Source organism: Symphodus melops (assembly GCF_947650265.1).
Source record: "Symphodus melops genome assembly, chromosome: 4".
NCBI lineage: Eukaryota > Metazoa > Chordata > Actinopteri > Labriformes > Labridae > Symphodus > Symphodus melops.
Window position 1 is genome coordinate 3,749,168 of NC_136694.1, and position 17,262 is coordinate 3,766,429.

The following is a 17,262-nucleotide window of genomic DNA, read 5'->3' on the forward strand; positions in this document are numbered from 1 at the left end:
TCGAAGTCACTCATGTCAGTCTGTGTAAAAGCAACCAGTTTGTGCTTTTGTTTTGGACTTGCTTTAATCCATTATAATTTGTATTTTTCTGTGTTTTCATTTGTTTCCTTCTTCATTTTTTCTAAATATTTAAACAATGCAAAGAGTTTTGCACCGCCTGCAAAACCAAACACTTTTTGTTGGAGGACTTCCAGGTAAGCATGAGGCTGACAATGAACAGCAGACATCAAGAAATATGACGAGTTATATCTTGTCTGCAGCCTTTTGCAACAGTGGTTAATGAAGAGCAACACTCCTGAAGAGCAACACTCCTTCCTTTTGCCACGTTTTACCTGTCAGAGAGGTTTCTCTGCCTTAATCAACACACAAATCAAAGCTGGACTCCGAAAATAATAACAGTGTCAACCTCACAGCTGCACCCTAGACTGAAGATCTGAAGCACAGCACACGCCCACACTGAACACACGGCAGGACTGGAAATACAAGTCTTAAAAGATTTTCATCAGTCATGTTTATTTTGAGGGAGTTGTTCACCTTCAGAGTCAGGTTAAAAACATCTGTTTCAAGCTGTGACTCTGTTTCATCTTAAACATGTGGACGTTTCATGTTACAGGATCACTTTTCATTGCTTGCTCTGTTGTTGTCACACTGAAGTAGCTGCTCTGTACTTTCTGCAGACCCTGTATGACATACTAGAAGCAAAGAGTGACTGACGGTAAGTTAAGTGTATACGTTTGTGTGTAGTATGGTGAAGCGTGGTGGTAGAGGTGCTTGGAAGAAAATACATTAATTTGCCAAAAGGGGACACAGCAGAAAAAAGTTTGCCAACCACTTTTATAAACACGTTTGTAGTAGTTTGCTATGAGAGACTGTTGAAGTGTGAATGTGGTGAACAGAATCTCTTGTTTGGCTTTCTGTGTTCATTTCATTCATTTTGCTGCGAGTTGATTATTAATACTGGGCTTAATTGTTAGCTGTAGCCTATTTATTCAATGGGATCAACACAATGAGCTGACTATAAATATCTCAACATCAGTCTGTTCAAAATGAAACAGGCTATTGTGATTGCACTTTGTTTTCAGTTTAACAGGGATCAGCAGGTGATTAAAGATGTGTAAAATCATTGCATAATTCTCCTTAACAAAACAGATGTTTTTATTCCTCCACAGATTCCAACCTACCCACGTCTGAACCGTCTTCTGTGATTGTTATTTTTCATGAAAACACGTTACCACTGGCCTCCTTCCTTCCCTCAGGCCTCGCACATGTTTTTCCATGCAGCATAGCCTGAGATTGACAGACCGGACGACCCGCCTCCATCCCACCACAAGCAGCCAATGAAGCTGCAGAGCGGGGACGAGCCTTCAGAGGCAGCCTCCTCGTTCTCACTACAGTAACCCTGTAACACACACAGGCAGTCATGTGACAGTCATATAGTACAACTCAGGCAGCGCTCGGTCAGTCCTGTGTGAACGCTGCTGCTGCTGCATGGCGAGCCTCAAGGGCAAAACCTGCGCGCCCCATCGGATTGAACGGATACAAACACTCGCGCCTTTTGCTTTGGGATTATATTCGCTGTGAGTGAACAAGGTAAGATTGGATGTTCATTTTCTGTACTGGTGAGTCCAGGGCTGCAGGGTGCGCGTGTTTGCTCGGTGCCATATGCTGCACCAGACTGGACGAAAACATGTTTACGTTGAGAGCGGAGACGCGCGCCTACTCATGCGTTATACACCGCGGAGGGCACTGGCAGAAAAAAAACCACACAGCACACTGTCCCACATTGAAGCTTCGTATGAGGGTATAATGATGATAGATTATTGCATTTATCTGTCGCGGTTATATATCAGGAGAGGCGAAATGAATGAGTATTGGTCTCGTGATTGCAGCAGCGCATGTGACAGGATAAGTTGTCTTAACCCATGCTGCATGCACAATCGGATAGTTTTGAGCTGATTAGCAGTGCAATTGCAAATTATGTGTATCCATACAAAAATCTGAATTATTATTGGGCCAAAAGGTGTAATGTTAAGCAGGCTATTAAACCAATCTTTCCATGATCACGCGAAATGAATCAAAATGTGTGCAATGTGTTCAATGCAAGGTGGAAACAATGTCATTCAAATGATGAATCTGGTGACTCATATTCAAAGTTTTCTTCCTCCCAACTTCATTCGATTTGATGTGACTCATTTATTGCTCTTTAATTGTCCCGTAAACAAGCAGCAGGCCAGGTGATTTAGGTATGCAGCGCAGGAGCGCACGCTGCTCCACGCTGCCCCATGCGGTGCTGTCTGATAATAATGTGCACACTTTTATTTATTTTCCCCCTCTCACTGGTCGGGTTTACTCTCGGTCACGCAGACCATGCAGGGGCCCCTGGAAGGGGAGGACTGATGCGGGGTAGGGGTGGGTGTTTTTCTTTTTTTTAATAACGCTCCCTGTTCCAGGGAAGTAACCTATTTATAAAGTGTATGTTGAAGGACATTAAGAATACAAAGGTGATAAAGTGGAAGCTGAACCTTACACTGCATGAAAAAACCCCATTATTGAGTCACAATAAAAGGCCACCATATAAATGGGTACAGTAATGGTTGGAACATAATAGGACAATAAATGAAGAAGTTGTAAAACAATAGATAAAAATATACCAAATCATTACTGTAGCACTACAGAAGGAGAGAGAAGATTACAGGAGAAGCTTATCAAGGAGTGAACAAGAGGAAATGTGTAAAATACAGTGTAAAGTGTAAGATCAAGGTTATGATTGTATCAAACTATTGATTCTCAAAAAAGGATCCACATATTGTTTTAAGTTGTAACAATTTATTGTTAGATTATTGTAGCTTTATTTAGAGTTAAAAAAAAACATGATTAACAGAAATAAAAAAAAAAACAGTAAAAATGTTTCTGTCTTGATATAATGATTTCAAAGGTGGATTGCACAGTGACATAACTTTAAACAGTAAGGATGGCTTCTCTCCCGTGGTCGCAGCACGTGTGCTGAGGGTCTGGTTCTCCGCCCCCGTTTGGTTCTGACCTGTGGCTCCTTTCACAAATAATGTCCCCCCCCCCCCCCCCCTCTCTCTCTCTCTGATTATTTGTGCAATTAAGAAAATGTGCAGAATATTGCTTACAATTTTCTGGATATTAAAACAAATAAAATGTATCCATATCATTTGATTTTAGTATATATTGTATATATATTATTTCCTTGTTCACTTGTTTTTAAAATATTAGATTTTGTCCTTTCAGAGTTTTTTGGGATTGAGATTATGAAACTTTCCTCTTTCTCTATTTTTTCCTCTTTAGACAAACTGTGCCCTGGCTGCAGACCTTGGATTGTAAGAGTGTTTTCCTGACGCTCACTTTTTCCACCCCGAGAGAACAGAGCAGGTGTTTCTCTATCTCTCCCGTGTGGGAAGTTTGGCCTTGATGACCTCGGTTTGTTTGGTCTAACTCGACCAGAAGCACAAGGAAAAGTTCTCTCCCAAATCATCCTAAACACAGACTCCGAGTCCAGCGAGAGACAGAAGTTTGGCACCATCGAGGGATGGTGGACAACTCCTCGGTTAGCGAGGGGACTTTTCTTTTCCTTCCTCACTGTGGCTCTCCACAGGCCTATCTGCTGTCAGACATGGTGACAGATCTCGACTCCTATCAGGTGATGCCATCACCCTTTTCCGAGGACGACCTGAGCGAGTCGTCCAGCCCTCGTTCCTGTTCCAGCCCGGACTCTCAGGTGCTTAGCTCCAGCTATGAAAGCAACTCGAGCACTGAGAGCCAGGACAGCATCCTGGATCACCTGCTGTCTCAAGCCTCTTTAAGGGGAGCCAACAATGGGCCTGGAGGGTGCGGGGCACCTTCACACTTATCTTCTTTCCTTTCCGACACGCGGAGAGACGAGCATCCCAAACGTGAGCCAGTAAAGGTGGAACATTTTGACTTCCTCACCTGGTCCAATGTGGAGACAGAGGAACAGCTTCGGGGGTCTTTCCAGCCGACGCTGGAAGAGATCGAAGAGTTCTTGGAGGAGAATATGGAGGTGGTAACAATGAAGCAGGAGGTCAGAGAAAGCTGCCCAGGGTTGGGAGTGGGATTGGAGGAAGCTTTAGGTCTCGGAGTGGGCCTGGAATGGGTCGGGGAGTCTTCTCCTGAGCCTAAACTGGAGGAAGAGGCCAAGTATTCAGACCAAACTGTCCCAGACACTGCTGGCCTGGTCCCTGCTGCCTCTTCTGAGACCAAAGCTGTATCAGTTAACCCCACGAACGAGTCAAGCACAGGAGCCAAGAAGGCATCAGGAAACAAATCTTCAGACAGCGGCACAAACAGCAGTGGGCTGCCGGTCGTGCTGCAGATCCAGCCTCTTCAGATCAAGCAGGAGCCCACAGTAGCACCTCTTACTCCGTCAGCCCCGCCCCTGCAGCCTGCCCCGGCCTCAGACATCAAAGTGGCGCAGCTTCTGGTCAACATCCAAGGTCAGACCTTTGCCCTGGTGCCCCACATCCTACCATCCCCCAACCTTAACATCTCCAAGTTTGTGCGCATTGCTCCCGTGCCGATTGCAGCCAAGCCTCTGGGGCTTGGGGATGGTTCAGCTGGCCAAGGAGCCGGTATTCTGGTTGGAGGTCAAAAGTTCCCGAAGAACCCAGTGGCGGATCTTATAAAAATGCACAAATGTAACTTTCCCGGCTGCACTAAGATGTACACCAAGAGCAGCCACCTGAAGGCCCACCTGAGGAGGCACACGGGGGAGAAGCCTTTCGCCTGCAACTGGCAGGGCTGTGGATGGAGGTGGGTACTGCTGACAGAAGAGCATGAAGGAATGTATTTCTGCAAACATTTTAAAGACACATGCCCATTCAAAAGAGCCATTATTGATAACTCAGCTTTAACCTTCAAGTGTTTATTAAAGGGCTTCAGCAGCTTAAAGTTACATTGGTGAGTCCAGGTTTAGTCATCACACGGTAGTGCAGTCTTAGTCAATAAAAAGTCGTTACTCTTTCTCTGTTCACTCATGTTGTTGGCCTCAATCAGGTCATGAAAAGTCTTAAAGCAACACATTTCATGCAGCTGGCAAATCAATACACTATAATAATCAAACAGGGAACATCAGTACTTTAACATTATACTAATGACAATACTGATGTGTAGTGTGCACTTTCACACTGTGGTGAGAGCACCATTATTACCTCCAGTATACATTTTATCACAGAGAGCTTCAACAGCTCTGCAGACTTCATCACCAATAGAAACCTGAACCTCTTTACCTCCACGATACCTCGACAGACACAACTCGCTCACTTGTCATTGTGTCAGGTGAGGCTCTCTCCTTCCCTCTGCTTCACACACACACACACACACACTTACACACACACACACTCCCCTCGCCTTCTTGTCTTTAACGACAACAAAATAATCAAGGATTTGAAACGACTTCGCCACTAATTTTATTCCCGCTTTGTCTTGTTAACGAAAACTTGTCATTAAAGTTTTTTGCGAACAAAAATCTATTTTTAGTTTGTCGTCGTCATCGATGAAGAAAGGTTGTTGTGGTTGTCATGTTTGTCACGATGGAAATGAACACTGGATTATTATTGTTTTGCAGAATCAGAGACCGGCTTCAACAAATGTTTCTGTAACGTGTGTTTAAAGTCTCATTTTTTGATGAATAATCTCAAAGTGCTTAACCCTGATCTTTCTGCTGGCACCGTTTGGAAGCAGCAGTGATTATGTGTCAGTGGGCCATGTATGTGTGCTGTGCATGGTGTTACATGGCTCAATGGACACAAATGGAGCACAGACTTTAAGTGACACTTGCACTGACCTGTCGCCTTCAGGGTCACGTATTAGCACTGGAGAGGAGACTTAGAGGGTCTTTGGGGCCAGACTCCCTTCATCCTCCAATAAACATGTCTGTAATGTGGTCCACTCTGAGCGAAGAATCGTGGCTTCCGTTTGCAGAATGGCAGCGAAGAGACAATGTGTCAAATAGTTCAATAATGGAAGAGCAGAGGAAAAACAATCACTGTGTTTTCTCTTCACTAAGACCTGAAGCTGAAGAGCTCTTCATGGTGCTCCTGTAGCCTCCCGAAGGGTTAATTGGGATGAGGTGTTACAGTCGGCTTTGTTTGCTCAGTCTCACCTCTTGTCAGGCAGCGAGACATCTGGGATGTACAAGAATAGCTGGTGTGTCTATTTTGCGTTTGTAAACTAAATCTGGGACGGAGCATTTGGGCTGCAGTCACATGGGCACGACATCGGCACCTCCTGTTGAGACCCGACAGCTGTGTGGTTGATTGGGCAGCGTGAGTGTGTGAGTGTGTGTGTGTGTGTGTGTGTGTGTGTGTGTAAAGCTGCAAGATCTAATTTGGAACCTGCTGTGTGTAATGGAGAAAGGCAGAGAGAGAACTGAGACGTCTTCATCAGTGAGGAAATAGCTGTACAGATTAAGCTAGTGCGATACATTCATCAGTGGTGTGTGTGTGTGTAGGGGTGTGTGTGTGTGTGTGTGTGTGCTGACTGTTTTCCAGTGAAACTGACTCAAAGTGATGAAATGATTTCAGCAGAATTTTGCCTTTGAATGCTCGGGTTATACAGGTACCTGTTGGCCAACATGGATTTAACAGCTCGGGTTTTTAACCTCTGAGCAGCAAACTTTGCATCCTGCAAACCCTCATAATAATAATGGGAGGGACAGCGGACCCCCTCTGTCCCAGGAAAGGGTTCAAGTACACACTGACAGGCCAAGTACACACTGACAGCAGCCTTAACACAATGATGTTATTTGAGTGTGTCTGTGTGCTTTTTTATTGACACATCTGTGACACTGATGCAGGCAAATCTTTTACTCTCACTTAAAGACTGTTTCACAATAATGACTAAAATACGCACTGTAATGTAATGTAATTTCAGCTCCTCGCGACCCCCCTCCCACTGTCTCGTGACCTCCCAGGGGGTCCCGGCCCCCCACTTTGGGTACCACTGCTCTAGAGCAAAGACACAGGCGTAGTGTGATTTAGCTATTTGCTGCTCAATATGAATGAAAGGGAAACGTTTCTCTGTAAATGGAGACGATGTTATTGATAGAAAAGGAGTTTGTTGTCCTTTGCAGCTCACTTGTAACTGAAGCTGATTGGTGAGTGTGTAAGTGAATCGTTACACGATCAATGTGAGGAAGTGCGACATGTAATTGTTGGACCTTTGGGGAATCTGCCGCTCTGATCTCTTCACGCAAACTCAATATGACAAGTGACAAGTAATAGTGTGTGTCTTACATGTGCCCAGCGTGTGCACGGTGGTGCGTTTACATGTGCAGAACAGGTTCACGAAGAACTGACCCAACCAGTGAGCTGTTACCAAAGGTGGTTTCTACCTGCCACAACTTGCAGAGATTAGTGGAAGAGGAGCCTCCTCTTCAAAACATGAAACCGTTTATAAACCCCACAGTTAATGAGTAATGTATAACATGTCTGAAAAACATTGTGTTGCTCCATTAGACTGGATTACCTACCTGGCAGCACTCCATAAGTCATACTGTACTTGTAATAATGAATGTGTCCTAAAGTATGAGGGGAGCTGCAGAGTTTCAGGCTGTGTGTTCCAGCTCACAAAGAGCTCTTGTCTGTACACAAAAGGCAGGATGTAGTTTGTGTCTGTGAGAACCAGTGAGTGTGTGTATCCCACTGTATGGGATGCAGGGAAAGAGGGGCCCACGAGAGGGGAAAGAAAAAAGTTGTGAAAAATGTGAGAGTCAAGCAAACGGAGTGAAGAGCAGAGAGGTTCTGAGATTTATTTATTTATTTATTTATTTTAAAGGAAAGACAGCGTGGCTGGTTGTGAAGGCATGGAGGGAGCTGAGAGAGGCAGATCGAGGAGGAGAAAATGGCCTGTTTCAGTTTTGCACACAATCATTTGAAGGGAGCAACAGTGAGGAAGTGGAAGCGAACAAAGGCAAAGTGTTGAATAGTTACCATGACTGTGGGGTAGGAACGTCCAGGCTGCCACGCTGCATGAAAGAGAAGAGAGGGATCAGTCAAGGTTCCTCGTAGACCGGGAGGGAGCAGGGAGGGAACAGCGGGACGGAAAGATACTACGACTTCAATACTGTATGTTAAAGTGCAGAATAACACCAACAACATTTAAAGGGTGCGACGTCTCTTCCAGGCCGACGAGTAAACCAAAACGTGTCATTAGTTTGGATCTTGTAGATTTATTTAACAGTGTTAAAAAACAGCTCCCAAGATCCTTTCTTGGTCCTCTCAGGGACACAAACAGCATTCAGGATGCAAAGATAACTGTCACTTAACTAAAGGCCAAAAGAACGAAGCCTTGACTCTGACAGCGGCAGCATTGTTCCCCATGAGCTCTGAGTTTGACTTTTTCTGATCACTTCTGAAAACATCCACGTTTTAAGTTATCAGAGGAAGTAGCTCAGTGAAAGTAAGCTCCTCTTACAAAAACAGGTTGGTTTAATTTGACCTCGGCACCTATCACATTCGTTACATTCAGCAACAGATTTATGTGAGATTTCACCTGCTCTGTTGTGTTGATGTTTCAGTTCAAACTCAGTCAGCCACTGAGCACTTTTATTTTTATTTTTTTGTTATTTTGAGAAAAAAAAAACAACTTAAAGTTTAAGAATAACTTGTTTGGGCGGCGGTGGTTAGTAAGCGCCCCATGCACAGACGGCCCCGAGTCTGACCTGTGACTCCATCCCTGCATTTAATTTCCCCACTCTGTCCCTGATTTCTGTCACTGTCCACTGCCCTGTCTTTAAATAAAGCCCATCCACCCTTAGAAAAACAAAAAAACAAAAAACATATTATTTTATTAAACTGCATCATACAGCTCTATCTTTAACACTGTGCTCATTTGATCTAGTCGTGGTTTGGTCTCTCCGCATGTTCAGAGGCTATAGTCTATGAAGAGTGGCTGGCCCGGGTTCAAGTCCCGCTCTTTCTCTCTCTCTCTCTCCCTCTCCCTCTCTCTCTCTCTCCCTCTCTCTCTCCCTCTCCATCCACTCTCCTGTCAATTAAAGGCTGAAAGCTACAAAACACTGCTCATTCAAGTAGTGAGTAAAAGTAATAGGTGTTATAAAAGTCTTGTTTCTCAGTTCTATGACCTGTAATGTGTGCTCATAGTTTTCATTCTCAGACATTAGCTGAATGTTTGATGGATGTGTCAAGTTGTAGAACTTTCCAGAGCAGGGCAGGCCTTCAGTGCATCGCAGGGAGCGTGGTATCATCAGACCTGGGCTGTGTAACTAAACTCTTTCAGGCTGACTGACTGGAGGAATGAGGCTGGGGACTCCCTGGGGGGGTTGTTTTCTGGGAGTAATGTGCCCACACATGAGGGGAATGCTGAACGCAGAGAGAGAGATGCAATGTGTGCCCCTCTCTTTCAAGGTCAGGAGGAGAAGAAGTCTGCCTGCACATGTCGGCTGCTTCTCAGTCCTGTTTCTACAGATGTGTCATCCAAGCCCTGCATGGTTTCCTCTTGGGGGGGGGGTCACTTTGCTTTATAACCTGTGCTTGGTGTTTCTCCAAAATCTTGAGAAGGTAGGCAAGGGCAACAAATCCCTCGATATGAAAGAAGCTGCTCCACGTTGATCCATTTGGGACTGAACGTGGTTTAAAAGCACAAACAATCTTTTCTTTTTCTCTGATTCGTTGTGATTTTGTTTCGCAACAGATCTGAACCAGATGTTGGAATGTCAGACTTCAGAGTGACAGCGATAGCTCCAGTGTTTACAGAACGATACCATCTCTACAAACTTTGTTAAAGCTGTTTGCAGATCGGATTTAGATGTGCTCAGTGACTGGCAGACACTGCATTACGTAAAGCGTTTGGTTAAGACATTAGCTCCTTTATTTTCATGTATGTAATATCATCCCCACATCCATCCTGTGGTGATGACACCGCCTGCCTGCTCCAGATTACAGTAAATATATCCTTCACCAGATGAATATGTGCTGGTTCCCACAAGATCCAGTAACACACGCAGTCCTCTGGATACAAAGTCACCAGTTTAATCCAGTTTTTCTTTGTCTGTAAAATCTGCTTTCATATGTTACTGATACATCAGCGCTTGTATTTTAGCATGTGATAGTTAGCACAACAGTTTTTTTTTTTTTACTGCCGTTACGTATGCGTTGCTGCTTAATCACAGGGTGCAACTGTACCGATTCATCATCTTGTCAAGTCAGCCAGCAGAGACAACATCTGGGGTGCAGAAGCCGGTCGGTCCGTTTCACAGAACTGGGTTACTGGGAAGAAGAAGGCTCGGTGCTGTCACTCCTGTGGCCGCGGCCAGCGAGCATATGCCTCGCATGCTAATCCTGCTGCAGCGTCTCTCTCTCTCTCTGGTTCAGATGAGTTACAGGCAGATAAGTTGTGTTTTCAAACGTGTGAAGCATTCTTGCACGAGACACATAATTACACCGGGGAGCTCAGTGAGAAGTGTCTGGGAGTTGGTGTTTGGAATTTGGGAAACGTGGAGCAAGTGTTACGAAAGTGTACTAAAGGCAAAGTTTGGTATTATGGAATATCCAGAGAGCACATGCCCCCCCCCCCCCCCCCCCCCCCCCCCCCCCACATACATTAAATGTATTCATGAGGAGCCATAAAATAGATCCATCACGAATATAAAAAAAATATTGGAAGTTTAATCTGGATATTGAACATATAGTGCTTATCCCTTCAGTTTGTATGGAGGTTAAATCATCTTCGTGTGAGTTTCGAGGATGATAACGTCAAAGAGGCGTCTGTGGCTCAGTTGGTAGAATTGGTCGTCTCTCAACTGGAAGGTCGGGGGTTTGATCCCGAGGCCTTGGGAGTCTTAGCCCCACCACATAGCAGCCTCTACTATCAGTGTGTGAGTGTCAAGGTGTAAAAGAGCTTTGAGTGGTCAGTTTACAAACTCAAGTCCATTCACAGCAGTTTTAGTACCTGAAACGTGTTATTCTTGCTCTGTGCTTCAGTATTGATCAGTTTAAACAAAGTCATTTGTGAACTTATGTTATCATGACAGAAGCTTATTTTTTTTTAAAAAGGGGGTCATTGGACCCTGGACTAAACAGCCTGGGGTTGGGAGTGCTTGTCATCAACTTGTGAGGGCAGACAACCTCCTGAGGGCGGTAAGACAAGTGTAACGTGATCCTTTTAGAAATCCCCACACATCGACGAGAGACACATCAGTGATGCAAAATGTTTCATCTGGTATCACTCACTTTCTCCACATTATTGTTATGTAAGTCTGAAGTCCTGAGATAATAATGAGCCTCAGGTCCTTCACTTTCATTTCTACTGCTCAACATTTCACATGCTCGTTGTTTTAAAGAGTGTGTTTGAAATCCATCTAAGTCAGGTGTAAACGTTTTTTTATCAAACCTGAATCTAGTTTGGTGTCCCTGCCGGAGTCCATGAGTCTCATGTTGGGCCTCTCAACTGTGAAGGCAAACTGCAGTTTGAAGTTAAAGCTTAACTTTGGTCCCAATCTTCTCTGAGAACGAGAGAAACGCTGCAGCCTGCTCAAACTACAGTATGTGTGCTCAATAAACACTGGAGGGGAAAACCACTTAGAGGAACACCTTGAGTTCTGCGTATAATATAATATATCATATAAGCTTGAAGTTTTGACATCGGAACTCAATCTGAAACTTGACTTTGTTTTGAAAAGACTCAAAACCATCATGTGGACTAGACACAGGAATTTATAGGCTGCAAACCAATGATTCCCAAAGTCATGCAAAACAATTGAGTGAAGTGGAAATGATGTGAATGTGTAAAAATACTTACATACTAAAGAGGTTTGTTCATGACAGCAACAATGTACGTGTCTGCTGCTCTTTACACACCCGTGTGTCTGTTTCTCACATTTTGTTTTCAGTGTTTGGAAAGGCCTTTAAGTGTGTGTATGTGTGGCTATGCACAATGCCACCTCCAGGGTCAGTAGGGGTCACTGGTCTCTGGCACCCTTATTTTGGAGGTTGCGAGGTCCTATAGACTGCTGATTCTACAGTCTGCAGATATTTGCGTGGAGATGTCGGGCTCAGTCTTGCGTCATCATATTCCTGTGTCCACTTGTCTTATCGTCTCCTCGTGCTCTTTCCTGAAAGTAAAACATTTCCTTTTCTTCCCTTTCAGGTTTTCCCGGTCAGATGAGCTCTCTCGACACCGGCGGTCCCACTCGGGTGTCAAGCCCTACCAGTGCCTGGTGTGTGAGAAGAAGTTCGCCCGCAGCGACCACCTATCCAAACACATCAAGGTCCACCGTTTTCCACGGAACAGCCGGACGGTTCGCTCAGCAAACTGACGCGGCGCTGCTCGCGTCACTGGCATCACCAGGACGGCTGAGAACTCTCACACAGACTGAAGACAAACAGGAGCAAAGTGTGAGGAGTGAGTGCGCACAAAGGGACCTGAGGCACACCTGACCTTTTTCTCTCAGCACTCTTTGATTGTTCTAATTTATTGTGCAGAAGTAAACCAACACAGAGTCATCCTGTGATCAGTGTCAGGTCGTCGTCGGTGCTTTAGTACTGCTGTCTGTTCTGTGTGTTCGCCTCCTTCAGCAGAAGAGAAGACAAGTGTCTTTTCATTCAGACTGAATAGGCCCACAGCTTTGGTTCGAGCCTTGCATTTCCAATCTACTTGGATCAAAACAACTGCCTTTATTTTTCTGAAAGCTGCCAATGTCTTGGACATTCCTCATGTTATGCAACGTGGAAGAAGCTAAAGTGGAGGTCACTGGGATCCTTATTAGCTGCTACAGAGTCGTAGTGACTCTTCCCGGGGTCCACAGAGGTCTGCTCCTGGGAGGCTCCTCTGATTGCTTTGTCCTGGTTTATGCTGCCTGGTTCAGTCCAGTCAAAGCGTGGCTGTGATGTGTGATCTGTCATGTCGTGGACTACTGATTGCATAACAATTTAAGGGAAATGCTATGATAAGACTCCATGACTCTTCTCATATTTTAAAGCCCCTTCATAAGGGCCCTTGTATATTGATAGCCTTCTTTTTTGTGCTGGCAGTGACGTTCAAAATGTTCTCTTTTGCAGTTCAGCGTGTTTCACTGCACTCGCCGTCCTGAGCACAAAATGCCTCTCGCCGTCAGCTATTTGTTGTTGCTACGCTCAGAGGGCTCTCTGTTGAAAATAGTGTCACTTAAGGAACATCGCCGCACTTAATCAATATCAATCACTTCTCTCTCATCAACCAATCAAAATCAAAAATGGGCGGGACTCTGATATCAGATTCTAAAACAACAAATGATGGAGGATGAACTTATCTGACTCATCTTTTCGAGGGTAACATTTCCAGGTGTGAAGCTCCACAACGTGATTTCTTTAAAATGACCTTCCTGTTGTGTTTGGTGCTCTTTCCTTGAATGCAGGAAAATATTAAGTGCACAGAGCTGCATAAAACGTATCGAACTAACAAGGGAAGCTGAAGTCAGCTTTTGTAACCAAGCAACAGAAACTGAGGATGTGATGAAGCCATGAATGAACACAGGCCCTTAACCTGCTGTGACTAAAGGACAGGAAGGACGAGGCAACGTTAGAAATGCAAAAATGAAACCCAGCTGAAAGGTTAAGTGTACAGGGATTGTTGAATCAGCCTTGTGATCAGTGTTAATTGAACTTTGTTCATTGTGTTATTAAGGGAAGTCATGTGTACCTACCGGCTCCTCGACACCTCCTACTTTTCTGGCCTTACTGTACCACAAAATCCTTACGAGAGAGCCCAGCGGTTTGGGAATCGAGCTCTTCAGTGATCAACCTTTTCATGAGGTTTTACACGACTTTTTAAAAAGGTGTCATAATACAGCAGTCAGTGCATAGCCATAGAACTGAATGTCTCAGTCTGCTTTTATTATCAGAATGGTTTTTTTTTTTTTTTTTTTGCTGACAACTTGACACGAAATCTGCCTCAACTCTGCTTCATGTGACTGGAACCGCCTTGTAAGACACGCCTCAGTCGTTAAAGTGACACCAATGGACACTCTCCACACCGCGGTGCTGAACTACCAGGAGGAGGATCTTCTCAGAAATGTTGTGTCAACATCCCTTCGAGGCCATGGCACACTTTGTAACAACCCTCACTGCAGGTGTTCCACGCCCCGCTGTGAATATGTAGGGGTGTGACCATGCCGTCCATGCGTACTTCATTTGTGTAACGTGACAACAAGCAGGGGTACACAACATTGTACATCATTCCTTTTTATTCAATTTTTGAATTTGTAATGCTTGTGTGAACACAGGTGTTTTATCGCATCCTATGAATGTATGTAAATATGCAGGAGTGTGCATCGCTGCCTCCAGGAGTCCCACAGAGACGACCCTGAGACCATATCTTTAAAACAAATCAGTGCTTGTGAAGATTTTTAGTGTAAACCCTAAATGTGTACATAGCATTTCAGTACATATGGATATATTATATATTTTTTCTTTGTTCTATCCAAGATGCATTTACAAATAAAACTGAAAAGAAAAAAAAAAATGCTGTTCATGTTGTCTTTTGGAAGTTGTGGTTTTCTCTATTTATGTCTTTTAGAAAAACAACAAGTGGACGTACCTGAAGAACTTTTCAAGAGACGCCATTGCTTGTTCTGTAAATGGTGGTTTGCAGTCATTGTCTGATCCAATCACACCGATTTTAACATCTTTGAGTCAGTCCTTTACTCTCTACCTGTTCCAGGGGTAAAGCCCAATAAGTCGAGGATCCACAGCAACCTCCAGAGTTGAAAAAATGAAGCTGATGCACTTCCTCCAGTGTCCACTTGAGGCTGGCTGCAGATGCACAGAAGTCACTGAAACCCTTTTTACACATCCTGGAGACACATCCACATCCGGAAGATTACCCGGAGTGTGTGAACGCAAACAGCCACATTTTTAGTGCGGACTTCACACGCAGTTATTCCTGCCCGACCTCTCATATTTTTTCCACAGAAAGTCAGAGTGGTGATGTGAGAACACAACAGGATATTATTATATTATTATCTGAATAATGCAGCTTGAGCCAATAGGAACAGGAATGACGTTTCTATACTGTTACTGCTGCACGGTGCATAGAGTGTGTGTATGTGCCCACCAGATCTCCGTGCATGTAATTAAACGGCTGCATTACATTCTCATTTAGCCCCTGTCAGCTACTTCTGCATTGTTTTCTTTTAACGTCACATCTTACCTCAAGAAATCCCTCGTCCTTCCTCCGGTCTGACAGGGACAGTATATATGGAATATCTAAATATTGTCTGAGTACATATGTGAAAACGACTATACAAACCCATTAAAAAAAACAGATTTTACAGCAGAAGTTACAGGCACATGAAATGAAATTGGTCTGATTAGAGCATGTCTTAATCAGCACACACTATGAATCTTTTAATGGCTGTTTACTGCAGACAATGCCTTTAAAATCGTGATGGGTAAAGTGCAAAGAAGACTGATGTGCTCATTCTGAATACAATCTTTCAAATTTCTTGGATATAAACAAACGTAAAATGTGTAAAACTACACTTTTTCTGTCCATGCCTCCCAAAAGGGAGACAAATCATTGAGTTGTGTGTGAATGGTGTCAGTTGTTGAATGATCATATCAAGATTTGAATCTGCTGCTCAGCATGGTTTCCTGAAGACGCTTTGTTCAAAGTATAGTCTGATACATTATGGTGGTCAGAGGCGTTCAGACGTTTTATTTACTCCTCATGCTCAAAGTGACGTTTAAAATAAGCTGCTGTGCTTCCGTTTAAAACACAACACTGTTTAAATAAACATTACAAAAAACAAACTGCACTTTTTTCCATTCTGAGAAAACACATCAGAGGTCATGGAAGCAGACAAACCTGCTGGTATTTGCTTTGCTTGTTGGCATTCAACTTATCGTGCTTGACGGTCTGTTCTGTTTAAGTGAGCCCTGATCTTTGTAATAATCTACAGTCGTGTTTCTCAACTGCTGGGTCTGGACCCAAAAGTTGGCCGTGGAGACAGTTTCATTGAGTCGCAAACGTGCATGAAAAAAAAAAAAATGGGTTGCATAAAATCTAAGGTGAGCTTTTTTTTGGTCACATGTTGTTTGGTCTGAGGTCGGTCAAAACCGCACGACTCTGAAGTTAATAGGCGAAAACCTTTTAGAAATATGGGGCATTGCTATCATAAATATCATGTTTTAAACACATCTCAAATTTTTTATTTTCTTTTGATCATAATCTCATAATCTGGTATCCACGCCTGTAAACTCCACAAACTGCTCAACAAACACAAGTAAACAAGTAAAACTAACCAGGAGACTGTTTGAATGTCCGTCTCAACCCAGGTTTAGCTGATGAGCACATTCCCATAAAATGAGAGGCATTTGAACTCACCACCAACATGGACATGTGTACTACAAGATGACGGCAGTAAAATAAAACAAACGAGAGCAGACGAACATGAAAATTAACATCACAGGGCTTCAAATATCACCCCCTTATCATGAGAGCATGCCTACAACTGTGTGGTGAATTAAAATAATGAGCTGCGATGATGTAATAAAGATGCCATGTGCTACAGTGTGAGGCTTATTTTATGTGGATTTTACAAAGACTTGGGAGTGATCCAAAAAACTCATCTGCAAACTGAGCTGCGGTTCAGTCATAGAGTCGACCGTCCGATCTCCAGCACATGACCGATGCATCCTTGGGAAAGAAACTTAACCCCAAGTTGCTCCCGCTGCTTCGTCGCCGACGTATGCATGTGTATAAATGGGATAAGTTACTTTTGATGGTCACTCTCTTCCATCAGTGTGTGAATATATAGTTGTCACATAATGGTGTAAAAGTGTTTCAGTAGTCAGACGACTAGAAAAGCGCTGTACAAGCTCAAGTCCATCATCTAAAGCGTGCTTTAGGCTCATTCATCTTTTTTGTTACTGTAAACATGAGCAAGGCTTCAGCGTTCAGCCAGTCTCTGTGAAAAGGTGCAGTCATTTGTTTGATATTAAACACACTTACCTTCCCTCTGGATCAATGCACAGACTCCAGAATCCTCCATGATCGGCTTCTTATCATACTTTGTTATTACTGCTAATACTACACACACTTTAACCAGGATCACTCACTGGTATTGTATGTATAATCTCTTGTATTCTTTGACAGCACAGTTTCAGAAGATAGCAGCAGAAATGAGGACCAGACAGCTGATGTTAAAAATACAATACAAGTTGCTGACTCTCCCTCCATAAGGAGGCACTTCAGACTGATAAAGATGACGATAAGTTTCATGAA

At 43.8% G+C, this 17,262-nt stretch overlaps 1 protein-coding gene across 1 annotated transcript; it reads left to right on the top strand.

The window, feature by feature from the left end:
• Nucleotides 1-1,411: 1,411 nt before the first annotated feature.
• On the top strand, nt 1,412-14,499 carry klf15 (Kruppel like factor 15). The gene is made up of 3 exons (XM_079341386.1): nt 1,412-1,590; nt 3,313-4,794; nt 12,148-14,499. The coding sequence occupies exons 2-3, from the start codon at nt 3,554-3,556 to the stop codon at nt 12,314-12,316; spliced, it is 1,410 nt and encodes a 469-aa protein (XP_079197512.1). The 5' UTR covers nt 1,412-1,590; nt 3,313-3,553; the 3' UTR covers nt 12,317-14,499.
• Nucleotides 14,500-17,262: the final 2,763 nt, after the last annotated feature.